This window comes from Scyliorhinus canicula, chromosome 14 (assembly GCF_902713615.1).
Source record: "Scyliorhinus canicula chromosome 14, sScyCan1.1, whole genome shotgun sequence".
In the NCBI taxonomy this organism is placed as follows: Eukaryota; Metazoa; Chordata; class Chondrichthyes; order Carcharhiniformes; family Scyliorhinidae; genus Scyliorhinus; species Scyliorhinus canicula.
In genome coordinates, this window is record NC_052159.1 from 10,551,764 (window position 1) to 10,577,848 (window position 26,085).

Sequence of the window (26,085 nt, forward strand, 5' to 3'; positions counted from 1 at the left end):
GAGATGCCGGCGTTGGACTAGGGTGACCACAGTAAGAAGTCTTACAACACCAGGTTAAAGTCCAACAGGGGCAGCAGGGTAGCATGGTGGTTAGCATAAATGCTTCACAGCTCCAGGGTCCCAGGTTCGATTCCCGGCTGGGTCACTGTCTGTGTGGAGTCTGCACGTCCTCCCCCTGTGTGCGTGGGTTTCCTCCGGGTGCTCCGGTTTCCTCCCACAGTCCAAAGATGTGCGGGTTAGGTGGATTGGCCATGCTAAATTGCCCGTAGTGTCCTAATTAAAGTAAGGTTAAGGAGGGGGTTGTTGGGTTACGGGTATAGGGTGGATACGTGGGTTTGAGTAGGGTGATCATGGCTCGGCACAACATTGAGGGCCGAAGGGCCTGTTCTGTGCTGTACTGTTCTATGTTCTATGTTCTAGGTTTGTTTCAAACACTAGCTTTCGGAGCACTGCTCCGCACATTCACCTGAGGAAGGAGCAGTGCTCCGAAAGCTAGTGTTTGAAACAAACCTGTTGGACATTAACCTGGTGTTGTAAGACTTCTTACTGTGATCACAGAAAGTGCAATTATATTCTCATTTTCTACATTGACTAAGTTGCACTCCTTGTTGCTTCATTGCACGTGCTGCATGTAATTTTCACTGTGTACATTCAATGTGAGTCATATAGCCCAAGGGGATTTAATACAATTCCCCTCCCCTCAGCCCATTGCAGCTGAAGAGTGGCATGGTAGCACAGTGGTTAGCACTGTTGCTTCGCGGCGCCAGAGTCCCAGGTTCGATTCCCGGCTTGGGTCACTGTCTGTGCGGAGTCTGCACGTTCTCCCTGTGTCTGCGTGGGTTTCCTCCGGGTGCTCCAGTTTCCTCCCACAGTCCCGAAAGACGTGCTTGTTAGGTAATTTGGACATTCTGTGTACCCGAACAGGTGGTGAAATGTGGTGACTAGGGGATTTTCACAGTAACCTCATTACAGTGTTAATGTGAGCCTACTTGTGATAATAATAAAGATTATTATTGAAAAGGTTTTAGACAGTGACCATCCCCCATTGGGCCTCTGCGGTGGCTGCCCCAGGCTTTAGTGCGTCCCTCAGTACATAGTCCTGGTCATTGGAATGTGCACATCTGCAACACTCGGTCGAGGACCAACCTGCATTAGAAGACCAACAGGTTTTGGGCAGACCAAAGAATGTCTTTCACCGAGTTGGTGATCTTCCAGCTACAGTTTATCTCTTTTTTTTTATATAATTTTTATTGGAATTTTTTACACAAAATATAAAACATAACGACAAACAATGAAATGCAACAAAATAACCCATAATAACTGTGACACCCCCAGACCGTATTGGCGCATGTATCACATCCCCCCACCCCCCCCCCCCAACCCTAATGAACAACAAAAGAACTTTAAAAATATTAAAATTAAATAAACAAACATAGTCATTGTCGGCCCCCCCCCCTTTTCCCTCCCCTTTTCCCTCCCCGGGTTGCTGCTGCTGCTGTCCCCATACCCTATCGTTGAGCCAGAAAGTCGAGAAAAGGCTGCCACCGCCTAAAGAACCCTTGTACCGACCCTCTCAGGGCGAATTTGACCTTCTCTAGCTTAATGAAACCCGCCATGTCATTGATCCAGGTCTCCACGCTTGGGGGCCTCGCATCCTTCCATTGTAGCAAGATCCTTCGCCGGGCTACTAGGGACGCAAAGGCCAGCACACCGGCCTCTTTCGCCTCCTGCACTCCCGGCTCCACCCCAACCCCAAAAATCGCGAGTCCCCATCCTGGCTTGACCCTGGATCCCACCACCCTCGACACCGTCCTCGCCACCCCCCTTCCAGAACTCCTCCAGTGCCGGGCATGCCCAGAACATATGGGCATGGTTCGCTGGACTCCCCGAGCACCTGACACACCTGTCCTCACCCCCAAAGAACCTACTCATCCTCGTCCCAGTCATGTGGGCCCGGTGCAGCACCTTGAATTGGATGAGGCTAAGCCGCGCACACGAGGAGGAAGAATTAACCCTCTCCAGGGCATCAGCCCATGTCCCGTCTTCGATCTGTTCCCCCAGTTCCCCCTCCCACTTCGTTTTCAGCTCCTCTACTGACGCCTCCTCCGCCTCCTGCATAACTACAGTTTATCTCTGTGTGTGTGTCTCTTGGAGCAGTCTGTAGAACACAAGAATCCTGCACTCCAGAACTGCTCGGGATGAACCTCGCCAAAAACCATTCCATCATTGTCCATACCTTTCGTATAGGCACATTCCACAAGGAGGTGGAGAAAGGTCTCTTCCCCACCACACTCACCTCAAGGGAAAGGTATGGATGGGGTGAGATTCTGCCTGTGTCTGAAGGATCTGTCGGGAGGGCCCTTCTCACTGTCAAAGAAATTCCAAAGCCTGGTGTGAAGAAGACATGGAGACAAGAAGGATGTTTATTGTTTCCCACGGAACTTCCTTCCCCATTCTTACACCCTCTTTCCCCAGTGCTGGCTGACTCTTCCTTATATACATACCCGAGTATAATTAACTAATCAAAACCCAATACTTGTTCAACTTATTACTTCAGACAACTAACATCCATTACAGACCCGATTGGATACTGACACTTACCGCCAGCTAAGCTTAGGTCTTGGTGCTTGTTTGAAAGTTCTGACGATGAAGCATTTTGCCAAATGACTTTGACAGTCTGCTCAGGGAGCCATCTGACAGGATCCACCATCTCCTTTTCCCACAAGACCTCCAGGATGTTATCTGCAGACCACTGTCTGATATACCTGTGGTCAATGGTGCTTTCCTGCATAAACTTACAAAGGATGGGTGGAACCACAGGACTGTTCTGTGGCCACAACCCATCCTTCCCAACACGGAGCACTCGGTGTTTTGGTACCGAGTCCCTCTGCACAGCTTGGTGCAGCCGCATCAGGTGGTCATCAGCATGACGCCAATGTTGGGTATGTTTTTCCTCCTTTATCTCGAGGTTTATTCAACATATCCTTGAGAATATGATCCATTTTCAACCTCCAGATAAAGTGGAAGATGGCTCGGGTGATCGGCCGTGCGTGGGAGGGAGGAATGGGCCAGGCCAGTGCCACGTACAGTAACACTGAGAGTGCCTGACACCAGATGACCCGTTCTTACCCACAATGTAGAGGGAGTATCATTCCCACGTGCCCACTTTCTGTTTGGCTATCCAGTTTCTAGTGCATGCCCTGATCCCTCTGAACCATATCCCCAGCACTTTTAAGCAACCTGACCTGATGGTGAAGGGGGCCAAAGGATCGTTCAGCCCAATTACAAATAGATACCCCGGGTCCAAACACATGGGTCGCAAGTGAGCATGGAGTTCATGTCGCAGGGAACTGTACTCTGGGAAGTGAGTCACAATGCATATCAAAATGGTGCTGGTTACTGGTTAGTAAATGATGTACCTGGAGATAGAGGAGTGTTCCATTTGACTTGGGCCTTGTAGATGGTGGACATGCTTTAGCAAGTCAGGGGATGAGTTACTCGCCGCAGGGGTCCTAGCTTCGGACCTGCTTTTGTGACCACATTGTTTACATGGCTGGTCCGGTTCATTTTCTGGTCAATGGTAACCCTTAACATATCGATGGTGGGGGATTTATCAATCGTAATGCCATTGAATGTCAAGGGATGATTGTTCGATTCTCCCTTGTTGGGGGTGGTCATTGCCAGGTTCTTTTTTGCGTCGCCAACATTTGCCAGGCATTCCAGGGGGGTATTTAAGAGTCAACCATATGCGGTGGCACAGTGGCGCCTTGGGTAGCACTGCTGTCTCACGGTGCCGAAGACCTGGGTTCGATCCCGGCCCTGGGTTCCTGTCCGTGTGGAGATTGCACATTCTCCCCGTGCCTCCATGGGTCTCACCTCCACAACCGAAAGATCTAGCACAGGGCTAAATCGCTGGCTTTTAAAGCAGACCAAGGCAGGCCAGCAGCACGGTTCAATTCCCATACCGGCCTCCCCGAACAGGCGCAGGAATGTGGCGACTAGGGGCTTTTCACAGTAACTTCATTGAAGCCCACTTGTGACAATAAGCGATTTTCATTTCATTTCAAAGATCTGCAGGGTGGTTGATTGGCCACGCTAAATTGCCCCATAATTGGAAAAAAAATGAATTGGGTACTCTAAATTTAAAAACAAAGAGTCAACCATTTTGCTGGTGTCATGTGTAGTCAGTCCATCAGATTTCCTTCCCTTCCCTGAAGTGAAGTGGATGGTTTTTTAATCACAATCGGTGATCGTTGTCACGGTAATTATTATTATTAATTGAATTTAAATTTCACTAGCTGCCATGGTGGGATTTGAACCCATATCCCCAGATCATTAGCCTGGGCCTCTGGATTACTAGTCCAGTGACACCACTACGTCCGTATATCCACCAAGCCACCGTCTCACGTTGTGCTGCGTAAATATTTCTTGCAGGGTAAGCTAATCAGTGCCAGTTTGAAAGATTTTTGGCACAATTTACCAATTGTGACTGATTTCTAGCACCATTGTTGGAGTGTGTCAGGAGATGGAGGGGCGCAGGGTGGGGAGTGTAGCAGGCAAAGAGAGAGAAAGAGCGAGATGTGGCGTGGTGCTGAGGTCGACAAGTACTCAGGGAATTGGGGATCAGGATAAGAGTGACTCGGCTGCTTAAAATCCTGAGCATTTTCCATTCCGGTACATCTCGAGTGAATGTGCCAGTTCCGAGAGCTCTTTTAGTAATCCCGTTTAATTTGCAACATTGTAAATGGGAATGCTAAGCATTTTTTAAAAATCCTGTGAATCTCTGCTGATATTGTATTCCAAATTTGCCAGAGATAGTGGGATTGCTCTAGAGACGTGTCTATGGAAAAATAAAATGTTGACTAGAATATTGTCCAAGTTTTAGTCATTTTTTGAGATTATTTTATGGAAAATCTGAAACAGTTGTGCAATACTTGTTTTTGTACTAAAATGGAAATCGGGATGAAATATAGAACATTAATTTTATGATGTTGCCCCTCCAGATAGTTCGAAGTTGCATGAATGTGCAAATCGGTTTTATTACTTGATTGTGCTGTTTACAGCAGTAAAAAAAACTTGTGAAAGACAAACACAGTCATTGTATAGATTAAATGTTAAATGATGGTGGCACGGTAGCACAGTGGTTAGCACTGTTGCTTCACAGCACCAACGTCCCAGGTTCGATTCCTGGCTTGGGCCACTGTCTGTGCCGAGTCTGCACGTTCTCCCCGTGTCTGCGTGGGTTTCCTCCGGGTGCCCCGGTTTCCTCCCACAAGTCCCCAAAGACGTGCTGCTTGGTAATTTGAACATTCTGAATTCTCCCTCAGTGTACCTGAACAGGCGGCGGAATGTGGCGACTAGGGGATTTTCACAGTAACTTCATTGCAGTGTTAATGTAAGCCCATCCCGATAATCTTCCCCCATTACATAATCCATTTCACGTCAGCATGAGGGGCACTCGGATGTGGATTAAAACAGGTCTCCGACAGCGAGCACCTGGCAAGCAGAACCCGCCAGAGGAGTTTGGGTGGGCTCATCACTCAGGGAGGAGAGGGTCATGCCCAGGCAACCCTCAAGGTACCTTCCAGGGCAGAGAGTTGGCTAGAAGCTATGCTTGCAGCCTGTGGTATAGACGCCAGACCCCCAGACTAGACACCCTGTTGAGATGAGCAAGGTGAAGAATCTCTGCAGTCAGCCTGGATTTGAGGGGAATGTTGCGAGTTGGCTGTGGTATCTGATTTATAGGCGAGAACAAATTCGCTTCCAGCTTTCTCGTGCTGTTAAGATTCCCCAGGCAACGTAAATCAGCAGAAACGCTCTCTGACAATGAAATCTAGGGTTCAATTATGCACAGAAACCAGTTCCTGCTGGCCTTTACTTAATGTATCATATTACTATGGAGCCTGCAACTATCGAAAGGATGCAGATGGGGCCAGCCAGATTGGATTAGAAGAAGCGATTATATAAATTGGTGTGTTGTCACTGGAAAGAGATTGTCAAGGGCCGTTTTAAAAAATATATTTTTCTGCATTCGCAGGATATGGGCACTACTGGCTAGAGCAGCATTTATTGCCCATCCCTAATTGCCCTAGAGAAAGGTGAACTGCTGCCTTGAACCATTGCAGTCCATGTTGTGTAGGTAGTGCTGTTAGGGGGGGGGGGGGCGAGTTAATTCCTTTTCACCATAGCAACAAAATTCTTGTTTTACTCAGCATTGGGCACTCCTGGAAGATGCTACTCCAGGATGCTGACAGTCTCATGGGCTTTTGCCGTGTTTTTGATGAGCTGTCACAGGTCAGCTACAGCAGCGTAGTTTTTTCATTTGGAGTCAGCTGTAAGTTAATAACTGACTAAGGGGTCTCAACCTCAAAAGGAAGTTTTAACCCACCACTTCTCTTTCAAAATTTGAAATTCTTTCATTTGTCAGTACTTCCCTACATATAACACTTCTGGGATTTGCATCCTTATTTGCATTGGCACAATTGACAGAATCATACCTCAAGAAATCATCTTTATACTCCTTTGTTCCTGAGTTAAGTTTCTTCTGTGTGGGCTGTTATCTAGAGACCCTGGAGCTCTGTACAGGGGTAACACTAGCACTGCTTTGTCTTGCCCTGGACTCTCCTGTGCAGCTCTCTCCAGCAGACTCAGTTGTATGATCCAGCTGCTTGTTGATGTCTCTGACCATCTCTTATAAGAAAATGATTCATCTTACTAGTCCTCTTACCTTGCTTGCCAGCAGCTAGAAAATAGAAGAAGAAGCAGAGTCGTACAGAGAGCTTGGCATCAACTGTACATGCAGGGTTTGTGACCGACTCACTGCTGCCACCTCTGGCCAGAAGACTACACACGGTCTCATTTCCTTCTCATTTGAAAGGTGGCGGCGGCTGCCATTCTCAATAAAAATGCCGGTAGCGGCCGTTGCAATGTATTGCTCTAACAACCTCCCGACAACTGCCCGTGACCCACTCGACCTGCAGTTTGGAAAACCCTGCTCGCCAGCCTTCTGGACCCGACATGGAGTTCAATAATTCCGGATCACAAACTCTGGCTCCCTGTTGTTTCATTTTATCTAATGTTTTTTTTCCCCTTCTTGACTTTGCATTCCGATGTCTACTATCCAGCCAATCACACCCCATCTGGACACATCTTTTTGTTTCTTTGCCATAGCCATTACCACTCCCTTTGGCTTTTGTACAATGGAATCTTTTTGTCATTTAATCTCTCCTGCCCTCCACCCTCTTCTCCCTTCCTTCATTCACGCACTCGAAATCTACCACACTTCTTTCCTTCCCCAGTTCTTTTTTTGGAAATAATTGTGTTTTTACAATATAAATAAAACTGATGAAACAAATATAAAAGGGACACAGTCAACAGTTAAGAATACATCAAAACCTAACCCCCCCCCCCCCCCCCCCCCCCCCACAATAAACTAAAGCCCTGCGAACAACTGACGGTGATTAACTCTTTAAAGAAGGAAATGAATGGCTGCCACCTCATCTAGAACCCTTCTACCGACCCACTAATGGTGTACTTGACCTTCTCCAAATGTAAACATTCCATCAGGTCACCCAATCAGGCTGAGGCACTGAGCGGAGTTGACGACTTTCACGAGCTGTTTTCTTTTAATTTAAAGTACCCAATTCCTTTTTTTCCAATTAAGGGGCAATTTAGCGTGGCCAATTCACCTACGCTGCACATCTTTAGGTTGTGGGAGTGAGACCCACGCAGACACGGGGGAGAATGTGCAAACTCCACACAGACAGTGACCCAGGGCCGGGATTGAACCCGCGTCCTCGGTGCTGTGGAGGCAGCAGTGCTAACTGCTACGCCGCCATCGCCTCCGGCTGTTAACGAGGCAAAGGTGAGGATATCCGCCTTCGCCCGCGTCTGCAGCGCCGGCGTGTCCAACACCCCGAAAATGATCTTTCCTCCGGTCTGATAAAGGGTCATCGACCTGATGGGTTAACCCTGTTTCTCTCTCCGCAGGGGCTTTCTGACCTGCCGAGTATGTTCTGTATTTGTTTCGGATTCCCGACGTCTGCCATGTTTTGCTTTTGTGTTGCTGTTGCCCTAGCAACCCACTCGGTTGGATAGAGATGGGCAATCAATATCCAGCTGGCTGGAAATACTGACATTTCAATGAATGAATTATAAAAAATATCGTCTGGGCTGGTGTGGGATTCGGAGCTGCTGCTACTCGTGATCACGAAGAAGTTGGAGTTCAGGGTGAAACTGAATAAAAGAGGTCTCAGTTTTATAAGAGTCGGGGTGAATATAAAATGTACAGAAGCGAGAAAGAAAATAAAAGCGACAAAGCGACAGGATGAGACCAGCTTGGTGGTTAACCCCAGAAGGAATTTGAAGTCACCGAGGGGCATTTAGCAGTAAAATAGTTGCTGAGGACCAGTGGGATCAAAATGGAAATATACTGTTGGAGGCCGAAGGCATGGCTGAGGTAATAAAAGTGACCTTTGCAATGCTGCTTACCAAGGAAGAGGAGTCATCGAGTCTTACAGCACTAAAGAAGGCCCTTCGGCCCATTATGTCTGCACTGGCCATCAAGCATCGATCCATTCTAATCCCATTTTCCAGCACTCAGCTGCACTAAATGAGAATGGTGCTGTGTTACTGGATAAGCAGCAGGGTAGCATGGTGGTTAGCATAAATGCTTCACAGCTCCAGGGTCCCAGGTTCGATTCCCGGCTGGGTCACTGTCTGTGTGGAGTCTGCACGTCCTCCCCCTGTGTGCGTGGGTTTCATCCGGGTGCTCCGGTTTCCTCCCACAGTCCAAAGATGTGCGGGTTAGGTGGATTGGCCATGATAAATTGCCCGTAGTGTCCTAATAAAAGTAAGGTTAAGGGGGGGGGGGGGTTGTTGGGTTACGGGTATAGGGTGGATACGTGGGTTTGAGTAGGGTGATCATGGCTCGGCACAACATTGAGGGCCGAAGGGCCTGTTCTGTGCTGTACTGTTCTATGTTCTATAAGATAGCACACCAGTAAAGAGGAAGCATTAAAAAGGCTGGAGATAGCTGGTCCGGATGGGACACACCCGAAGTTGCTGAGGGAAGTAAGAGTGGCAATTGTGCAGGTTCCGGCCATGAACTTCCAATTCTCCTTGCGTTTGTGGATAGTGCCAGAGGATGGGGCTCTGTTATTGTTGTCTTTGTTCTGGTGTGAGTTTGCCATGGTCATGGGATCCAGATAAGGCTGGAGACAATGATATTAAGCAGACCTTATCTTTTATTTGACATGATGCTGATTACTTACAAGATAGCCTCTACACAATTCTCTACACTGAATCATCTTAATGATTTCTTGTCATGTTATCTTACTTCACTGAAAAATGTAAACTATTTATTTACATATTTAACATTAACCCTTGATACTACAGGGCAATGCAAATGTTGCATCCTTATTCAAAGAGGGAAGAGAAGGATAAACCTAGCAACTACAGGCCAGGCTGTATAAAGCTGGTATAAAACCAGAAAATGCTGGTTAAACTCAGCAGGTTCAGCAGCATCTGTGGAGAGAGAAACAGAGTTAATGTTTCGAGTCCATATGACTCTTCTTCAGAGTTAAAGAGACAGAGAAATGTGATGGATTATATTCTGTATAATGTTAGGAAAGAGTTAACGTTCCCCAATGCTTAAATTAGAATTGGAACTTAAACTGTTTAATGGGTCACACTAATTGTTTGATAGACTGCACATATAGGGGTAGCACAGTGCTTAGCACTGTTGCTTCACAGTGCCAGGGACCCGGGTTCAATTCCTGGCTTGGGTCATTATATGTGCGGAGTCTGCACGTTCTCCCCGTGTCTGCGTGGGTTTCCTCCGGTTTCCTCCCACAAGTCCCGAAAGACGTGCTGTTAGGAATTTGGACATTCTGAATTCTCCCTCTGTGTGCCTGAACAGGCGCCGGAATATGGCGACTAGGGGCTTTTCACAGTAACTTCATTGCAGTGTCAATGTAAGCCTACTTGTGACAATAAAGAGTATTTTATTATATAAAGGAGATACAGGTGGCACTGTGGAGTTGAAGGAGAAGGGATTACAGAACGCAAAATTGGAGTTGAAGAAGTCAAGACTTGCGTTATAGTTCTTATTACAGAGACACCATCGGCACTTAAAATATAAGAGCAGGTGGAACAGAATAGAAGGTCAGTGATTGATGGGAGCTGGGAGAAATTGCAACAAAGATGTGAAGGGCATGAGGCTGAGGAAGCATTAAGGGTTGTGTGAAGGGCTATAGAAGGTGCTGATAGTGACATTAAGAAAAGATAGAAGAGTGTGTTAATGGGAGAACAAAGGCCATTGCCACTTGAATTGGTTACGGGCAAATTGTGTTCGACTGAATTTACCCAACTTTGTCCCATCTCAGCTTGTTTGTTGCTGAAAATCTAATTCTTGCCTTTGCTACCTATGGACTTTATTATTCCAAAGTACACCTGGCTGGTCTCCCACACTCTACTCACCATAATCTTGAGGTCACCCAGAACTCTGCTACTTGATTCCATAGTCAAACCAAGTCCTTTGTCTGTAACCATGCCATCGCCCCTGTATTAATAATAATAATAATAATAATTGCTTACTGTCACAAGTAGGCTTGTCTTCACTAATCTACTCTTGCCCAGGAACACCCCCATTAAAAAAAATTTCATCCTTGTTTTAAAATCCCTCTATCGATCTCCCTCACATTGGAACCGCCTCCAGCCCTACAATCCCATGAGATATCTCAACTCCTCCAATTCTGGCCTCTTGAGCATCCCCCATTTTAATTGCTTCACCATTGATGGCCGTGCGTTCGGCTCCAGGTCCTAAGAACTCTTAGCTGGAAATCCCTCCCGAAACTGTGCTGCCTCTTCCTGTATCCCTCTCCTTCCTTTAAAGACGCTCCTTAAAATCTATTTGGTTGCCGAGGTCCCGGGTTCGATCCCGGCTCTGGGTCACTGTCCGTGTGGAGTTTGCACATTATCCCCGTGTTTGCGTGGGTTTTGCAACCCAACGATGTGCAGGATATGTGGACTGGCCCCACGCTAAATTGCTCCTTAAATTGGAACAATGAATTGGGTACTCTAAATTTATTTTTTAAAATCTATTTTATTCATCAGTCCTTATGACTTTGTGTGGCTCCTGGTGAAATTCCTGTCAGATAAAAATCCTGTGACACGCTCGGGGTGTTGTTATTATGTGCTATATAAATGCAGGTTCCTGCTGTTAAAACCATCTGTCTCATTCCCTTATCAGACTAGCGGGCTGCTACGAGTCTCTGGATGGAGGGAACACTGCTGATGCACTGGTGGATTTTACCGGTGGTGTGTCGGAGCCCATCGACCTGGTCCAGGGGAACTTATCCACCTTGGAGAATGAGAAGCTCCAGATGTTTGAGAAGCTGCTGAAGGTGTACAGCCGAGATGGCCTCATCAGCTGTTCCATCAGGGTAAATATTATCCTCACTCCCTCTTTCCTCTGCCGCTTGTTGCCGTTGAGCGGAGAGCTGATAACAACAGGAATTGCCTTTTGTAGTCGCGGCCTACTCCAAACTATACAACCTCATGCCCATCATGCCTTCTAACTAGTGAAGTGTAGTTGATATTCGTGAAAATATGAATGTATCATTTCCCTTCCAGTGATGTCATGCTGATATCCCTTAAAGGCTCAACATGGGGATAGTGTGGGAAGGTGGAGTCGAGGTGGGAGATCAGCCATGATCTTGCTGTATGTTGGAGAGGCTTGAAGGGCTGAATGGCCTCCTCCAGTCCGTCTCTTCTCAGGCCCGTATGCCATTCCCACGGGCACAGGAATCGACCCTGCACTCAATTGGTTGTCATTCTTTGTGCGATGTGAGAAAAATCATTTCCACACAGTGAGTGGTTGGGGCCTGTGATGTACGGGCTGGAAGGGTGGTGGAGGCAGGTTCAATCGAGGCATTCGAGAGCGTGGTGGATGATTATTCGAATAGAAAACATGCGGAGAGGTGTAGGGTTAAGGCAGGGGATTGGCGCTAAGTCATGATGCTCATCTCGAGTGCCGTAGATAGACGATGGACCAAACGGTCTCCTTCTGCACTGTAACAATTCTGTGATTCATGTTTAATTCTGGAGCACAGGGATGGTATGCTTCTAAGATCCAGTTGTTGGATTGTGAGTGTGACGCTGGCTGATACTGCCTCTCTAATAGTCTGGTTTATTTGGCTTAGGACCATGTGCTACATTAAATTAATCCATTGTCTTTGGCTTTTTGGTTACTGCAGGTCACGTCAGCGGCAGAGATAGAAACCCGGCTGACCACTGGCCTGGTTAAAGGTCACGCCTATGCCGTGACTGACATCCGTAAAGTACGGCTGGGGCATGGTCTCTTTTCCTTCTTCAAAGCAGAGAAGCTCTTCATGATCAGGATGAGGAACCCCTGGGGTCAAAAAGAATGGAATGGCCCATGGAGTGATAGGTGAGGACACTTCTTATACCTGGTGAAAGGCTTTTCAGTGTATGAAAGCCTGTCGTATGGCACTCGACTTTAATGCATAGTGTGGGAACCTTGGTCAAAGTGGTCTTGGTTTGAAGCTTATGTGGCAAGCGTTGTTGGTTCAAGGCAAAAGGATATGGCAATGGGTCAACTGAAGAAACAAAAGATGGGTCTTGAGGAGGTGGTCATGAAAATCAGAATCATGAAATGCTGCTATCCAAAAACACAAAACCAGGACCGGAACAGAACAAAAGGGGGTCAGAGATTACAGTTTGAAATTATTCAACTCCATGTTGAGCCTAGAATGTTCGAAAGTGGCGTTTCCTTCTCCCTCTATTGAGCTTTCCCTTAAATACATCTATATCGGTCACCTCAACCACTCTCTCAGCCAGACAGCGGTGAGAATGGGGCACTCGCTATCAAATGAAGTTCTTCTTGAATTCCAGTTAGATTATTAGTGACTACCTTGTATTTAAGGCCTATCATTCCGAAAGCCTGCCAGCTCTTACTGTCGAGGTTTAAAATGAAGATTGCCCACTTGGTGAAAACTATACCTTGATATGAAGTCATTATTGCAACATAAGAATCTTTAGGGACAAAAAAAAGCCCATTCGCTATTTTGAATCTATCTTTTTCCACTTTTATCTTTCCCTTTGCTCTTCTTCACCATATCCCTTCTTCCGTTTTTGATCTCTGGAGGCTTATCTAACTGCCTCTGAATCAAAATAATTGTCTAGAAAAAGGGGTGGCTTGAGGATTGATTGATTGATATTTACTGCCACATGTACCGAAGTACAGCGAAAAGTATTTTTCTGCAGCAAAGGGAATGTACACAGTACGTACATAGAACATAGAGCGTAGAACATAGAGAAATACAGCACAGAACAGGCCCTTCGGCCCACGATGTTGTGCCGAACTTTTGTCCAAGGTTAATCGTAGATTGTCATAGAATTTTGGACACTAAGGGCAATTTAGCATGGCCAATCCACCTAACCCGCACATCTTTGGACTGTGTGAGGAAACCGGAGCACCCGGAGGAAAGCCACGCACACACGGGGAAGATGTGCAGACTCCACACAGACAGTGACCCAAGTCGGAATCGAATCTGGGACCCTGGAGCTGTGAAGCCATTGTGCTATCCACAATGCTACCGTGCTGCCCTTAAGAACAAATTAATCTACACTCCATTATTCTACCCTAATCCATGTACCTATCCAATAGCCGCTTGAAGGTCCCTAATGTTTCCGACTCAACTACTTCCACAGGCAGTGCATTCCAGGCCCCCACTACTCTCTGGGTAAAGAACCTACCTCTGACATCCCCCTATATCTTCCACCATTCACCTTAAATTTACGTCCTCTTGTAATGGTCTGTTCGACCCGGGGAAAAAGTCTCTGACTGTCTATCTATTCTCCTGATCATCTTATAAACCTCTATCAAGTCGCCCCTCATCCTTCTCCGTTCTAATGAGAAAAGGCTTAGCACCCTCAACCTTTCCTCGTAAGACTTACTCTCCATTCCAGGCAACATCCTGGTAAATCTCCTTTGCATCTTTTCCAAAGCTTCCACATCCTTCCTAAAATGAGGTGACCAGAACTGCACACAGTACTCCAAATGTGGCCTTACCAAGGTTTTGTACAGCTGCATCATCACCTCACGGCTCTTAAATTCAATCCCTCTGCTAATGAACGCTAGCACACCATAGGCCTTCTTCACAGCTCTATCCACTTGAGTGGCAACTTTCAAAGATCTGTGAACATAGACCCCAAGATCTCTCTGCTCCTCTACATTGCCAAGAACCCTACCGTTAACCCTGAATTCCACATTCATATTTGTCCTTTCAAAATGGACAACCTCACACTTGTCAGGGTTAAACTCCATCTGCCACTTCTCAGCCCAGCTCTGCATCCTATCTATGTCTCTTTGCAGCCAACAACAGCCCTCCTCACTATCCACAACTGCACCAATCTTCGTATCATCTGCAAATTTACTGACCCACTCTTCAACTCCCTCATCCAAGTCATTCATGAAAATCACAAACAGCAGAGGTCCCAGAACTGATCCCTGCGGTACACCATTGGTAACTGGGCTCCAGGCTGAATATTTGCCATCCACCACCACTCTCTGTCTTCTATCGGTTAGCCAGTTCATTATCCAACTGGCCAAATTTCCCACTATCCCATGCCTCCTTACTTTCTGCATAAGCCTACCATGGGGAAACTTATCAAATGCCTTACTAAAATCCATGTACACTACATCCACTGCTTTACCTTCATCCACATGCTTGGTCACCTCCTCAAAGAAGTCAATAAGACTTGTAAGGCGATCTTGCCTCTCTCAAATCTGTGCTGACTACCCCTAATGAAGCAGTATCTTTCCAGATGCTCAGAAATCCTAACCCTCAGTGTTTCCATTACTTTGCCTACCACCAAAGTAAGACTAACTGGCCTGTAATTCCCAGGGGTATCCCTATTCCCTTTTTTGAACAGGGGCACGACATTCGCCCCTCTCCAATCCCCTGGTACCACCCCTGTTGACGGTGAGGACGAATAGATAATTGCCAATGGCTCTGCAATTTCATTTCTTGCTTCCCATAGAATCCTTGGATATATCCTGTCAGGCCCGGGGGACTTGTCTATCCTCAAGTTTTTCAAAACGCCCAACACATCTTCCTTCCTAACAAGTATCTCCTCGAGCTTACATAGTAGACAAAAGAATAATTGACAGAGTACATTGACAAGCAGTACATCAACAAGTAGTGATTGGAGAGCAGCATAGGGCATTGTGCCCTTACAGGGAACAGATCAGTCCGAGGGAGAGTCGTTAAGGAGTCTAGCAGCTGTGGGGAAGAAGTTGTTCCTATGTCTGGATAATGTGCGAGTCTTCAGACTTCCTCCCGATGGAAGGATCTGAAGAGGGCAATGCCTGGGTGGGAGGGGTCTCTGAAAATGCTGTCTGCCTTCCTGAGGCAGCGGGAGGTGTAGACAGAATCGATGTGGGGGTAGCAAGCTTGTGTGATGCGTTGGGCTGAGTTTGCCACACTCTGTAGTTCCTTGCGATCTTGGGCCGAGCAGTAGCTATACCAAGTTGTGATGCAGCTGGATAGGATGCTCTCTATGGCACATCTGTCGACGTTTGTGAGAGTACAAGAGTCTGATTGGACAGCGTATATTTTAGAGCTATGCAGAGATGACACAAGTTTCTATGTGCAATTGGCTGTATTCAGTGCTTTAAAATGTCTGCTCCATACTTCAGCTCTGGCCTCCAGCTCTTTCAGCAACTTTGTTTCCTCTTTTCTGAGTCCAAGTCCAGGCTTAAGTAATCAGCACGGCAAACATCAGTTGTAGACAGACTTGCATAATCAGTCGAACACTACAGGTAGGTGTGGGGAAGATTCTTCTAGTTGTGGTGTGGGGGGGGTGGGGGGGGGGTTGCTACCTTAAATGTTGTTGAGGAGAATACCAGAGATCCATTTCAGGGGTAACTAGTTAAGCACATGAGAGAGAGCTTCAACACCTACATAGACCAGTTAGGACAACTCTGCTGTTTCTGTGCTGTCATCCCACAGCTGAATGTATGATTCATTCGTCTCGGAGTGAGAATATTCTGCTTTATTTTCTCCTCAATTTGTAATTCCTTAATTTTGAACCCTGAAAATGTGAAACTCCTCCAAAATGAGTAACCTTGGCCAGTTGCTTTCGTTAGCTGCACAACCTCAGCTATATCTTTCCCATTGTTTGTCCTGTTTTAATACGGTATGATGTCACCTATTCCATACAGATCTGAGTAAGACTAGGATAACTCTTTGTCTTCACAGCTCTCAGGAGTGGCAGAAGGTCAGCAAAGGAGAGCGTGAGGCAATGGGTGTCACTGTGCGGGATGATGGGGAGTTCTGGTGAGTCTTCTGGAGGGTTTTCTTTTGTTTAGATAACAGCAACGGATCAAATCCTTTTCTAAAATTTCATTTTCAGGAACCTGGTTGGTTCCAGGGTTAATCTTTGGTCTCCTGAGTTCCTGCTGTCGCAACACATGTGTTGAGAGTACATCTGATTAATCTTGAGTTGCCTTGGGTGGGGAGGCACAAAGCAAGGAAATTGGGAGGTCTATGGATCAGAGGGATGGATCTATGACATTCCTCTCGCAATAAGCACAAGTCTTTAAATTGGCAGTCACAAAGACACTTACCGTGAGGGATTGGAAATGCTGCAAGATTGGAACAGAAGGTCCATCTGAGGCTGGAGGTAAGGTTGGGCTGTTGGATTAGTGTTTGGAAAGCTTGAGTTAGGGCAGCATGGTGGCGCAGTGGGCCTCACGGCGCCAGAGTCCCAGGTTCGATCCTGGCTCTGGGTCACTGTCCGTGTGGAGTTTGCACATTCTCCCCGTGTTTGCATGGGATTCGCCCCACAACCCAAGAGGTGTGCAGGGTAGGTGGATTGGCCAGGCTAAATTGGAAAAAAATGAATTGGGTATTCTAAATTTATATAAAAAAGGAAAGCTTGAGTTACTCTGCACCCTATCCTCGACCCTAGCCTACCTGATGATGTTGAATGTGAAAGACTCTTCAATCTCTGTCTACCATTTACAAGGTACAGCAACTTGAGAAGGCCAGTTAGCCGTACTTTGTGATAAGTAGTGTGATGAATGTAGATTAATGCAGTTCCAATAAAATTAAATACTCTTGACATCATCCAGGGCAAACAAACTGCTTGACCATTACCCCAAGTCAGAATTGGGCCCTGATTAAAATTTTGGGCTACGATTTAAACCTTTAAAAAAAAATGTTTTTTCCCCCAATTAAGGGGCAATTTAGTGTGGCCAATCCAGCTACCCTGCACATCTTTTGGGTTGTGTTGGGTCTCACCCACACAGACATGAGGAGAATGTGCAAACTCCACATGGACAGTGACCCGGGGACCGAGATTGAACCCGAGTCCTCGGCGCCGAAAGGCAGCACTGCTAACCACTATGCCACCATGTCGCCCTACAGCTACTGTTTTAGACAATTTAACTTTATTACTCAAATTCACAATTTCTATGGGTCTTACTGACCAAGTGAATTATGGAGACAATCAGGTGTGGGGAATCGAAGTAGAATTTATTAAACAAGAATGGTAAATGTAGTTAACAAAAGAGTGAAGATATCTAGGTTATTCTTACCCCTCTTAGGGTCCAGAATCCCTCAGTTGCTGACAGCACTTTGTCCTTAATTGAGATATATCCAAGCAGAATTGCCACCACGTGAGCAATGGCGATGACTGTGCCGCCAATGTCTTGAAATTTTTGGATATTTATCCCTAATTCTGAAAGTCCTTGTGTCATATTTGGACATGGCTATTATTACCCTTTTCAATTGGTCAAGGGTGAGCTCACTAGCTTTATCCCCATGGCTCAAATCGCATAAAAAGTAACAGAAGAGCGGAACCTTCATTCCTTGTACTTAGTGGTATCTCAAGGCCTTGCCTGAATGGTATCTCTAGGCCTTGCCTGAATGGTACCTCTAGGCCTTGCCTGAATGGTACCTCAAGGCCTTGCCTGAATGGTATCTCTCGGCCTTGCCTGAATGGTATCTCTAGGCCTTGCCTGAATGGTATCTCTCGGCCTTGCCTGAATGGTATCTCTAGGCCTTGCCTGAATTGGATTGGATTGGATTTGTTTATTGTCACGTGTACTGAGGTACAGTGAAAAGTATTTTTCTGCAAGCAGCTCAACAGATCATTCAGTACATGGGAAGAAAAGGGAATTAAACAGAATTCAAGAAAATACATGAGAATACATAATAGGGCAACACAATATATACAATGTACTACATAAGCATTGGCATCGGATGAAGCAGACACGGGTGTAGTGTTAATGAGAATGGTATCTCTAGGCCTTGCCTGAATGGTATCTCTAGTCCTTGCCTCTGGGCCTTGCCTGAATTAGAAGTACAAATGACACTTCCAAAACTGTGTTGCCTCTTATCACAAAATATGGTTAATTGGCCTTCTCGAGTAGTTGTCCCAGAGTTAAGAGCATCTCTTGTGATGAAACAGAAAATGTCTTGTGTGTCTTACTGTGCTGAGTAGAGTTAAATGTTAGTAAGCTACTCAAATCAAAACCTATATATGTTATGTGTGTTGGAATTAGCCTTTAGGGTGGGATTCATGTTGAGATTTCATAGGAATTGAGTGTGACCTTAAAATAAAGGGGTTCTGTCTGTGGACACTCCTTCTTTAAAAATAAATTTAGTACCCTATTCATATTTTCCAATTAAGGGGCAATTTAGCGTGGCCAATCCACCTATCCTGCACAGCTTTGGGTGGGGGCAAAACCCACGCAAACACGGGGAGAATGTGCAAACTCCACACGGACAGTGACCCAGAGCTGGGATCGAACCCGGGAGCTCGGCGCCGTGAGGCAGCAACGCTAACCACTGCGCCACCGTGCTGCCCTGCCTGTGGACACTTCTGACAAGAGCGGCTCGGTGGCACAGTGGTTAGCACAGTGGCGGCCTCACAGTGCCAGGGACGCGGGTTGAATTCCGAGCTTGGGTGACTGTGTGGAGGCTGCATATTCTCTCCGTGTCTGTGTGGGCTTGCTCCGGGTGCTCCGGTTTCCTCCCACAGTCCAAAGATGGGCAGTTTGGGTGGGGTTGCAGGGATAGATTGGTGGAATGGGATTCGGTAGGGATCTCTTTCGGAGGGGTATCATTACTGGACTAGTAATCCAGAGTGTGATCCAGAGATCCAGGTTAATACTCGGGGGACCTGAGTTGGAATTCCGCCACGGAAGATGGTGACATTTGAATTCACTAAAAATCCGGAATTAAATGTCTAATGGCGGCCCTGGAACAAATCTGGTTCACTAATGCCCTTTAGGGAAGGAGATCTGCCACCATTACCCTCCAGACCCACAGCAATGTGATTGACTCTTAAATGCCCTCAACTCAGGGCAGCACGGTGGCCTAGTGGTTAGCACAACCGCCTCACGGCGCTGAGGTCCCAGGTTCGATCCCGGCTCTGGGTCACTGTCTGTGTGGAGTTTGCACATTCTCCCCGTGTCTGCGTGGGTTTCGCCCCCACAACCCAAAAATGTACAGAGTAGGTGGATTGGCCATGCTAAATTGCCCCTTAATTGGAAAAAAAATTGGGTAATCTAAATTTAAAAAAAAAAAATGCCCTCAACTCAATTCAAGGGCAATTAGGGATGGGCAGTACTAGCAAACCAGGGCGAGCTCTATATAGATTAATGCCATTCACTTTACACTGAGGTCTGACTGCAGTACTTGCTTGGGTTTCAGGATGTCCTTCGATGATTTCTGCACAAACTTCACGGACCTCGTCGTCTGCCGTATCATCAACACCTCCTTCTTCAGCTTCTACAAGACCTGGGAGGAGGCCATGGTAAGAGGATCGTGGACCAGGCACGAGGACCCGCTGCAAAACCGCGCTGGAGGATGCATCAATAACCGGGACACCTTTCTGCAGAATCCACAGGTAAGGGCGGCGCCCGGCCAAACGGCTCAAATGTCGATGTACTTTTGAGGTGCAGGATGCTGTGAGGTTTGGAAACAATGGGAAAGAAGAGGAGGTGAGACGGGAAGCAATGCTCAGTTGGCAGCAAGCTTGGGTCCATGCGAGGAAAAGAGAAGATTGAGGCAAAGCGGGGAACAATACGGGAAGACTGGTCGCATTAAGGACAATGCAATCTATTGACTTGCCCCTTAGTGTTTCGAAGGTCCACCCGGGCCTAGAAGACATTAGCTCATCTTGAGTTTTGCCCAGGGGTTTATGCCTGCAAAGTTAGGGTGAGAAATGGTGGGGTAGTGGTAATGTCACCGAATTTCTAATCTCGCAGACGAATGCTCTGGGGGCTGCAGGTTCCAATCCCATCATGGCAGCTGGTGGATGGCACAGAGTGAGCATTGATCTTGGTACCTGCTGGCATCAGTCCCTCCTGCTCTCAGCCTTCTCGAGCTGACCAAAGCATTTGGGGATCTCTACCAATCTGCCTCCATGGGGAGTGACCTGAAAACCTCCCTCACAAATGTCCATTTATATTCCTTATTTCTAAAGGCTGGTTGGTGGCCATTGTCAATCACATGTTTGATGCCATTTATCCAAGTGACAGGTACCCAACATTAAACCCTCCTCTCTCCATCACTCTGCTTCAAGATCGTCTTCAGCTTACCTCAAGCCAGATGGTGAAATATGAAGCCAGGTGTTAAATGTTATACGTTTAGCTGCTGTTGTGTAAAGAGTCAAAGGTTCTGCTCCTTTTCCACAAACACCTTTAATTCACTTGAACATACGCTGTGCAAAACTCTTAACATCACATCACCTGACACAAAGGCCACCTGAAGCCCCTTTACATATCAGCGTCAATTATTGGATACTTAACATAAATGAGACAACTAATTGGAATGACTCACAGTCTCCCCTTCCTTGGAGAACAAAATAATTCGGTGAAAACAAAATTACAAGAAACTCAAAAACACACAGGCAATTTCCCCGCTTTTTCTGAAGAAAAAAAAACAGTCACAGAAACAGTTCATTAACAATATCCAAAAGTTTGTGTGAGCTAGCCCCTCTTGTTTGTAAAACAGTTTTAGACAATTGATAGCTAATATCAACCCATTTAATTTTTGCTATTTCCCCACTGTCCAACATCTGCTTCAAGCTTGCGATGTCTATCCTTGATCTTTTTTCATTGACACATTTGTAGAGTGCATATTTTCCCACAGGGATTTATTGTCAATGTGACATTCAATAGGTATATTACCCAAATCCCCTAATCTCAATATTTCTGTCAATATCTGAGATATATAAAAGGCCATATCCCCCGCCTCTACAAGGCTTAATGTCTCAGCAGCCAAAGCGCTTTTGACCACACTCTTATTTTCTTTGTTTCCCACACAAGAGGGCAACATTTGTTCCCCAAAAGGAAATTTATAAAACCTCCTGCGCTTGAAACCCCATCACATAAATTTGCATAGGGCTGATTTAGCTCACTGGGCTAAATCGCTGGCTTTTAAAGCAGACCAAGCAGGCCAGCAGCACGGTTCGATCCCCGTATCAGCCTCCCCGGACAGGCGCCGGAATGTGGCGACTAGGGGATTTTCACAGTAACTTCATTGAAGCCTACTCGTGACAATAAGCGATTTTCATTTTTCATTTCATTTCATCACTATAAACTATGAGTTTCAAGTGCCTACGGTCACATAAACCCGGGAACCTCAAAACACACTCCTTCATTTTTAGTTTGACCAATGCTTTATTTGCTCTTATGTCTTCCACTTTGGGATCATTCATTTTTGTACTCAACTCTAAGACATCAAAACTCACGTCCGGTCTAGTCTGTCTACCTAACCAATTCAGTTGCCCAATTAAACTTCACAGTTGCCCTTTTTCCATCTTTGAAACCATTGCGTCTTTTTGTGAAACCCGGCCACGGCTAATTGCTATTGGGCTGATGCTTTCCAAATAAGATTGCTGACGTTAAGTTGCCCCTAACTTAGTCTGTCCAATTTCCAGACAAATATATTTAAATGCATCGGAAGCCTGACTTCCAACCCTGAATTCTTTCCTCAAACCAGAGATTACAATAGCTTCAAAATCACTAGTCCCACCCCACAAAAAATCATCGACATGCATCATGAAGATGCCAGCAAGATTTCCTTTATAGTGCCAGTAAAACATTGCTGGATCTGCTTTCAACTGGCAACAGCCTAACTTTAACAAAACTGACCTTACCGAAAAATACCAGACTCTAGACGCATCATTTAATCCACATACACATTTGCTCAACTTCCTGAGTACCCCTTCTGTGTTAGCTGCCTCTTTAGGACGACGGAGAAAAACATCTCTCTGAGCTGATGCCCCTGCAAGAAGGCAGCTTTTATATCTATAGATTTGCATTTCCATGCCTTTGTGGCTAACAGAGCCAAGAAGATCTTTAAATAACCTTTACTGCCATAGATGAATCTAATCTAAAATCCTGATCTTCTAAGTTTTCTTCAAATCCCCTTGCCACAAGCCTGGCCTTTGCCTTATAAATTCCATCCGGAAGAACCTTTTCCGTGCAAATCCATCTGTGGGATAGAGCTCTTTGTCCCCTATCCGGTACTTCCGTGTACACCCCAAATTTACTCCAACTATGCAATTCGTGCTGTTTGGCATCTTTGATAACTTTTTCATCTAATTTATTGGAAGCCACCAAAATCTCACGTGCATGTGGGCTTCTACTCCTATTAGTATTTGTAGTCTCACTTATGTTCCGAGACCTTGATAAACTACATATCCTCTCCTGCCTGGTATCTCGTTCTGTACTGCTACTGCTTGATCTTTCCCTTCTGCTGTGGGATGTCCTTTCAATAGTTCTCAACCTTTCCCTGCGGACCTATTCGCTATCCGATGTACTGTCTGAACTGGCATTGCGTTTCTGTGCCCTCCATTGTTGAACTTCGTGTTCCAAATCCATTGTCTTGACTCCCTTCCTTGAATGCTGTACATTCAACCAATGTTTATACTTTCCAGTGGCCTTTCCTGCTCTACTAATAACAGTTGCATCCTGCCATTGACTAGACCCTTCAGGCAAGTATGTCACTTTTGTACCAACTTTTGGCAGTCGTCCTTTCGGAAAAATGGCCTGTTCTAAATCATCAGAAGTGTTCTGTTCCTCTATAGAAACCTGGTCCATATCAGTTAACTGGTCCACATAGTTCTGTAACACGTGCGTACCAGATGACCCTGGTTGCTCATCATGTCTGTCTGCTCTGTCTAAATTTGAAAATTTGTAATCTGTACCCATTATCCTTAATGAATGTACCCGAACAGTTTGATTGCCATATTGCAAAATAATTGTTTTGCCATCTATGCCTATGATCTTCCCTGGGCCTTTCCATTCATTAAAATTGTCTCTCCTATAGTATACTATGTCTCCTTGCTGAAAAACGGTATTTGATGGCCGTACATTAAGCGTCAAAGCTCTGTGAATTCTTTCAGAGACTTCTGCTTCCAAAAAAGCTTTTCAACTGCTATGTAATGCATTTAAATACTCAGCAAATGCAGAACTAATTGTAGTCCCTTCCCAAGCTGGAGGCTGGTCATCCAAAATGGACGGAATTTTAGGATTTCTACCAAACACTAATTGATAGGGACTATAGCCCCGAACCATCTACAATGAATTCTTTGCATGTACCACCCATGCTAAAGCTGAATTTAGCTTGCAGTTTGGTCGATCTGCCAACATTTTCCGGAACATGTCATCTATTACCGCATGGTTTCTGTCACACACACCATTACTAAATGGGCTTTCTGCAGCTGTATTCAGAACTGTGATAATCACGTTTTCACACATATCCCGAAACTCATCATTAGCAAATTCTCCCCCATTGTCTGTGAGGAATTTTGCCGGTGGACCCATTCCTGTCATTTTCTATTTTTCCACGATTTGATCCAGAATTACTCTCTTTTCTTTGCTTCGTACAATCGTTGTTTGACTAAATCTGGTTGCTAAATCTACAAAATGCAAAATAAATATATTATTGGCTTCATCCCAGATCTTAAGGTCCATGGCCACAATATTGTTAAAATCCCTGACCAAAGGTAGGGTTGCTATTGGTTGTGCTGGTGTCCTTCTGTACTTCCTGCAAACTTCACAGCGATCACTAACCTGTTCTATTAACTTAGTACAGTTTTCATCCCTTACCTCTGCATCCTTCAATACATTTTTCAACCTCCGAGGAGACGGATGCGCAAATTGCCTCTGCAGTTTTAATACAACAAACTTTTTATCAGCTAAAGTCCCATTTTCAACTGCCATTGACACATCCTTAACAACTGTACTTAAAATATTATTTGTCAGTAATGGAATACAATAGTGTCCCGACTGTGTAAATTGTAAGTCCACCATCTTTCCAAAAACTGTTGCCTTATCCTGTTCCATATCCAGTTTAATATGTGCTTTCTTTATCGACGGTCTGTTCAGAAGCAAAGGTTTTCACTTGATACAACATCCATGTTAATGAAATGATTCACTCCGGCAATATTGCAAGGGATCACCACTCTTTTCAGCAACTTCAGAGTATTATCATCCGCGAACCTGAAACTTGTGGAACTTTCAAATTCCTTAATCTTGTTACGATTTTCAGCATTCAAGGAGTCCAGATAACATTTTAACCAGTCAATTCCACACACAGTAGATGTGCAGCCACTGTCCAATACAGCACAATTGAAGGATTCTGCAATCAACACCCTCATTACCGGCGTAAAACAGCTTGTTAATAGAACAATGCCTTCTTTCTGGTCACTATCTTTTTCTTCTTCTGACTCTTCCGTGTCATGTGTCGCTTCAAACATTCTATGTGTTGGGCAGTTGAAAGCATAATGATATTGAGAGTCACATCGAAAACATCGATTTATCATGCCCCGTGCATTTCTGTGGTTCATCTTCCTATTGTAGGTTCTAACTGGGTTTCTGTCTTCATAATTTATGGGTCCCAATCTTCTTCTGTAGTCTTGGAACCTGTTCGTAGCCGTACAATTTTGCCACCTGTTAGTAGTGTATCTTCCATATTCTGCTTTATTGCACGCTGACCTATTTGGGTCATCAGAGCCTTCGGAATCGAATGTTTCCCCAGAAACTTTTTTAAAGCTTCTGTCATCTCATCGAATAAGGTATCCTTATCCACAAACTGAACTCCTGTCAAAACCAGGAGCCTATCCATGTTGCTAATTATAGCACAGTCAAGTAATTTAAAGGCCTACACAGACTGTGGAAATTCCAGCCTGTGTTTCTGCAGCCTTTTATATAGTCTGCCAAATTGCATTATATAGTCTTCAATGGAGAAATCCTCTATTTTCCGGAACCTATCAAAATCCGACCATGCTTCATACGCACTTAACAAGTCATCCTTCTTATAAATCTTATCCATATAACGTAATGGAGTCTGCAGACCTTCTTCTGAGTCTAATCTTCCAATTCCAGCTGAGAAAACACTTTGCTCTGGATTTTACTGACATAAGGTAGAGAAAGAGCCAATGCCATACCTTGTTTCTCTTTCCCAAGGTCCACATTAGTCCACATAACTACTGCACTTCTCCATTGGTCGTACGATCCCCTTTCAGAAAATAAGGGAGAATAGTCATACCCGGCCACCTTTATCCTAGGTTCAGCCATATATCTTTTCTTCTCACTCACTTCTTGGTTTGGTCTGGAAAAGTTGTATCTTTCAACCCTTCACATTTGCACAGCAACCATCCTCTGCTACCATTTGTTAGACGTTTAACTGCTGTTGTATAAAGAGTCAAAGGTTCTGCTCCTTTTCCACAAACACCTTTAATTTATTTCAACAGACTCTGCACAAAATTCTATCATCACTTGACCTGACACAAAGGCCACCTGAAACCCCCTTACATATCAGTGTCAATTATTGGATACTTAACATAAATGAGACAAATAATTGGTTTGTTTACAGGCCGCAACATTTCAAATTTCTGCCTCCTACCATTGGCTGGAATTTTCTCACTTTGTGGCAGAATGGCGCCGTGGGCGGGAAGAACAGAGTGGATGTCATTGGCCCCAAGAGCGATGTCCTCTGCTGTATTGCTAGGGACTTAAGAACTTGTGACATCAGA

At 45.5% G+C, this 26,085-nt stretch overlaps 1 protein-coding gene across 1 annotated transcript in view; it reads left to right on the forward strand.

The window, feature by feature from the left end:
* The window catches only part of LOC119977511 (calpain-5-like), a 117,750-nt gene that overhangs the window by 74,309 nt on the left and 17,356 nt on the right, over window positions 1-26,085 (forward strand). Inside the window, exons 5-8 of the mRNA XM_038818550.1 lie at window positions 11,252-11,444; window positions 12,258-12,451; window positions 16,287-16,364; window positions 19,749-19,944. Coding sequence (XP_038674478.1) covers window positions 11,252-11,444; window positions 12,258-12,451; window positions 16,287-16,364; window positions 19,749-19,944 — 661 coding nt within the window. The remainder of the gene's footprint in view (window positions 1-11,251; window positions 11,445-12,257; window positions 12,452-16,286; window positions 16,365-19,748; window positions 19,945-26,085) is intronic.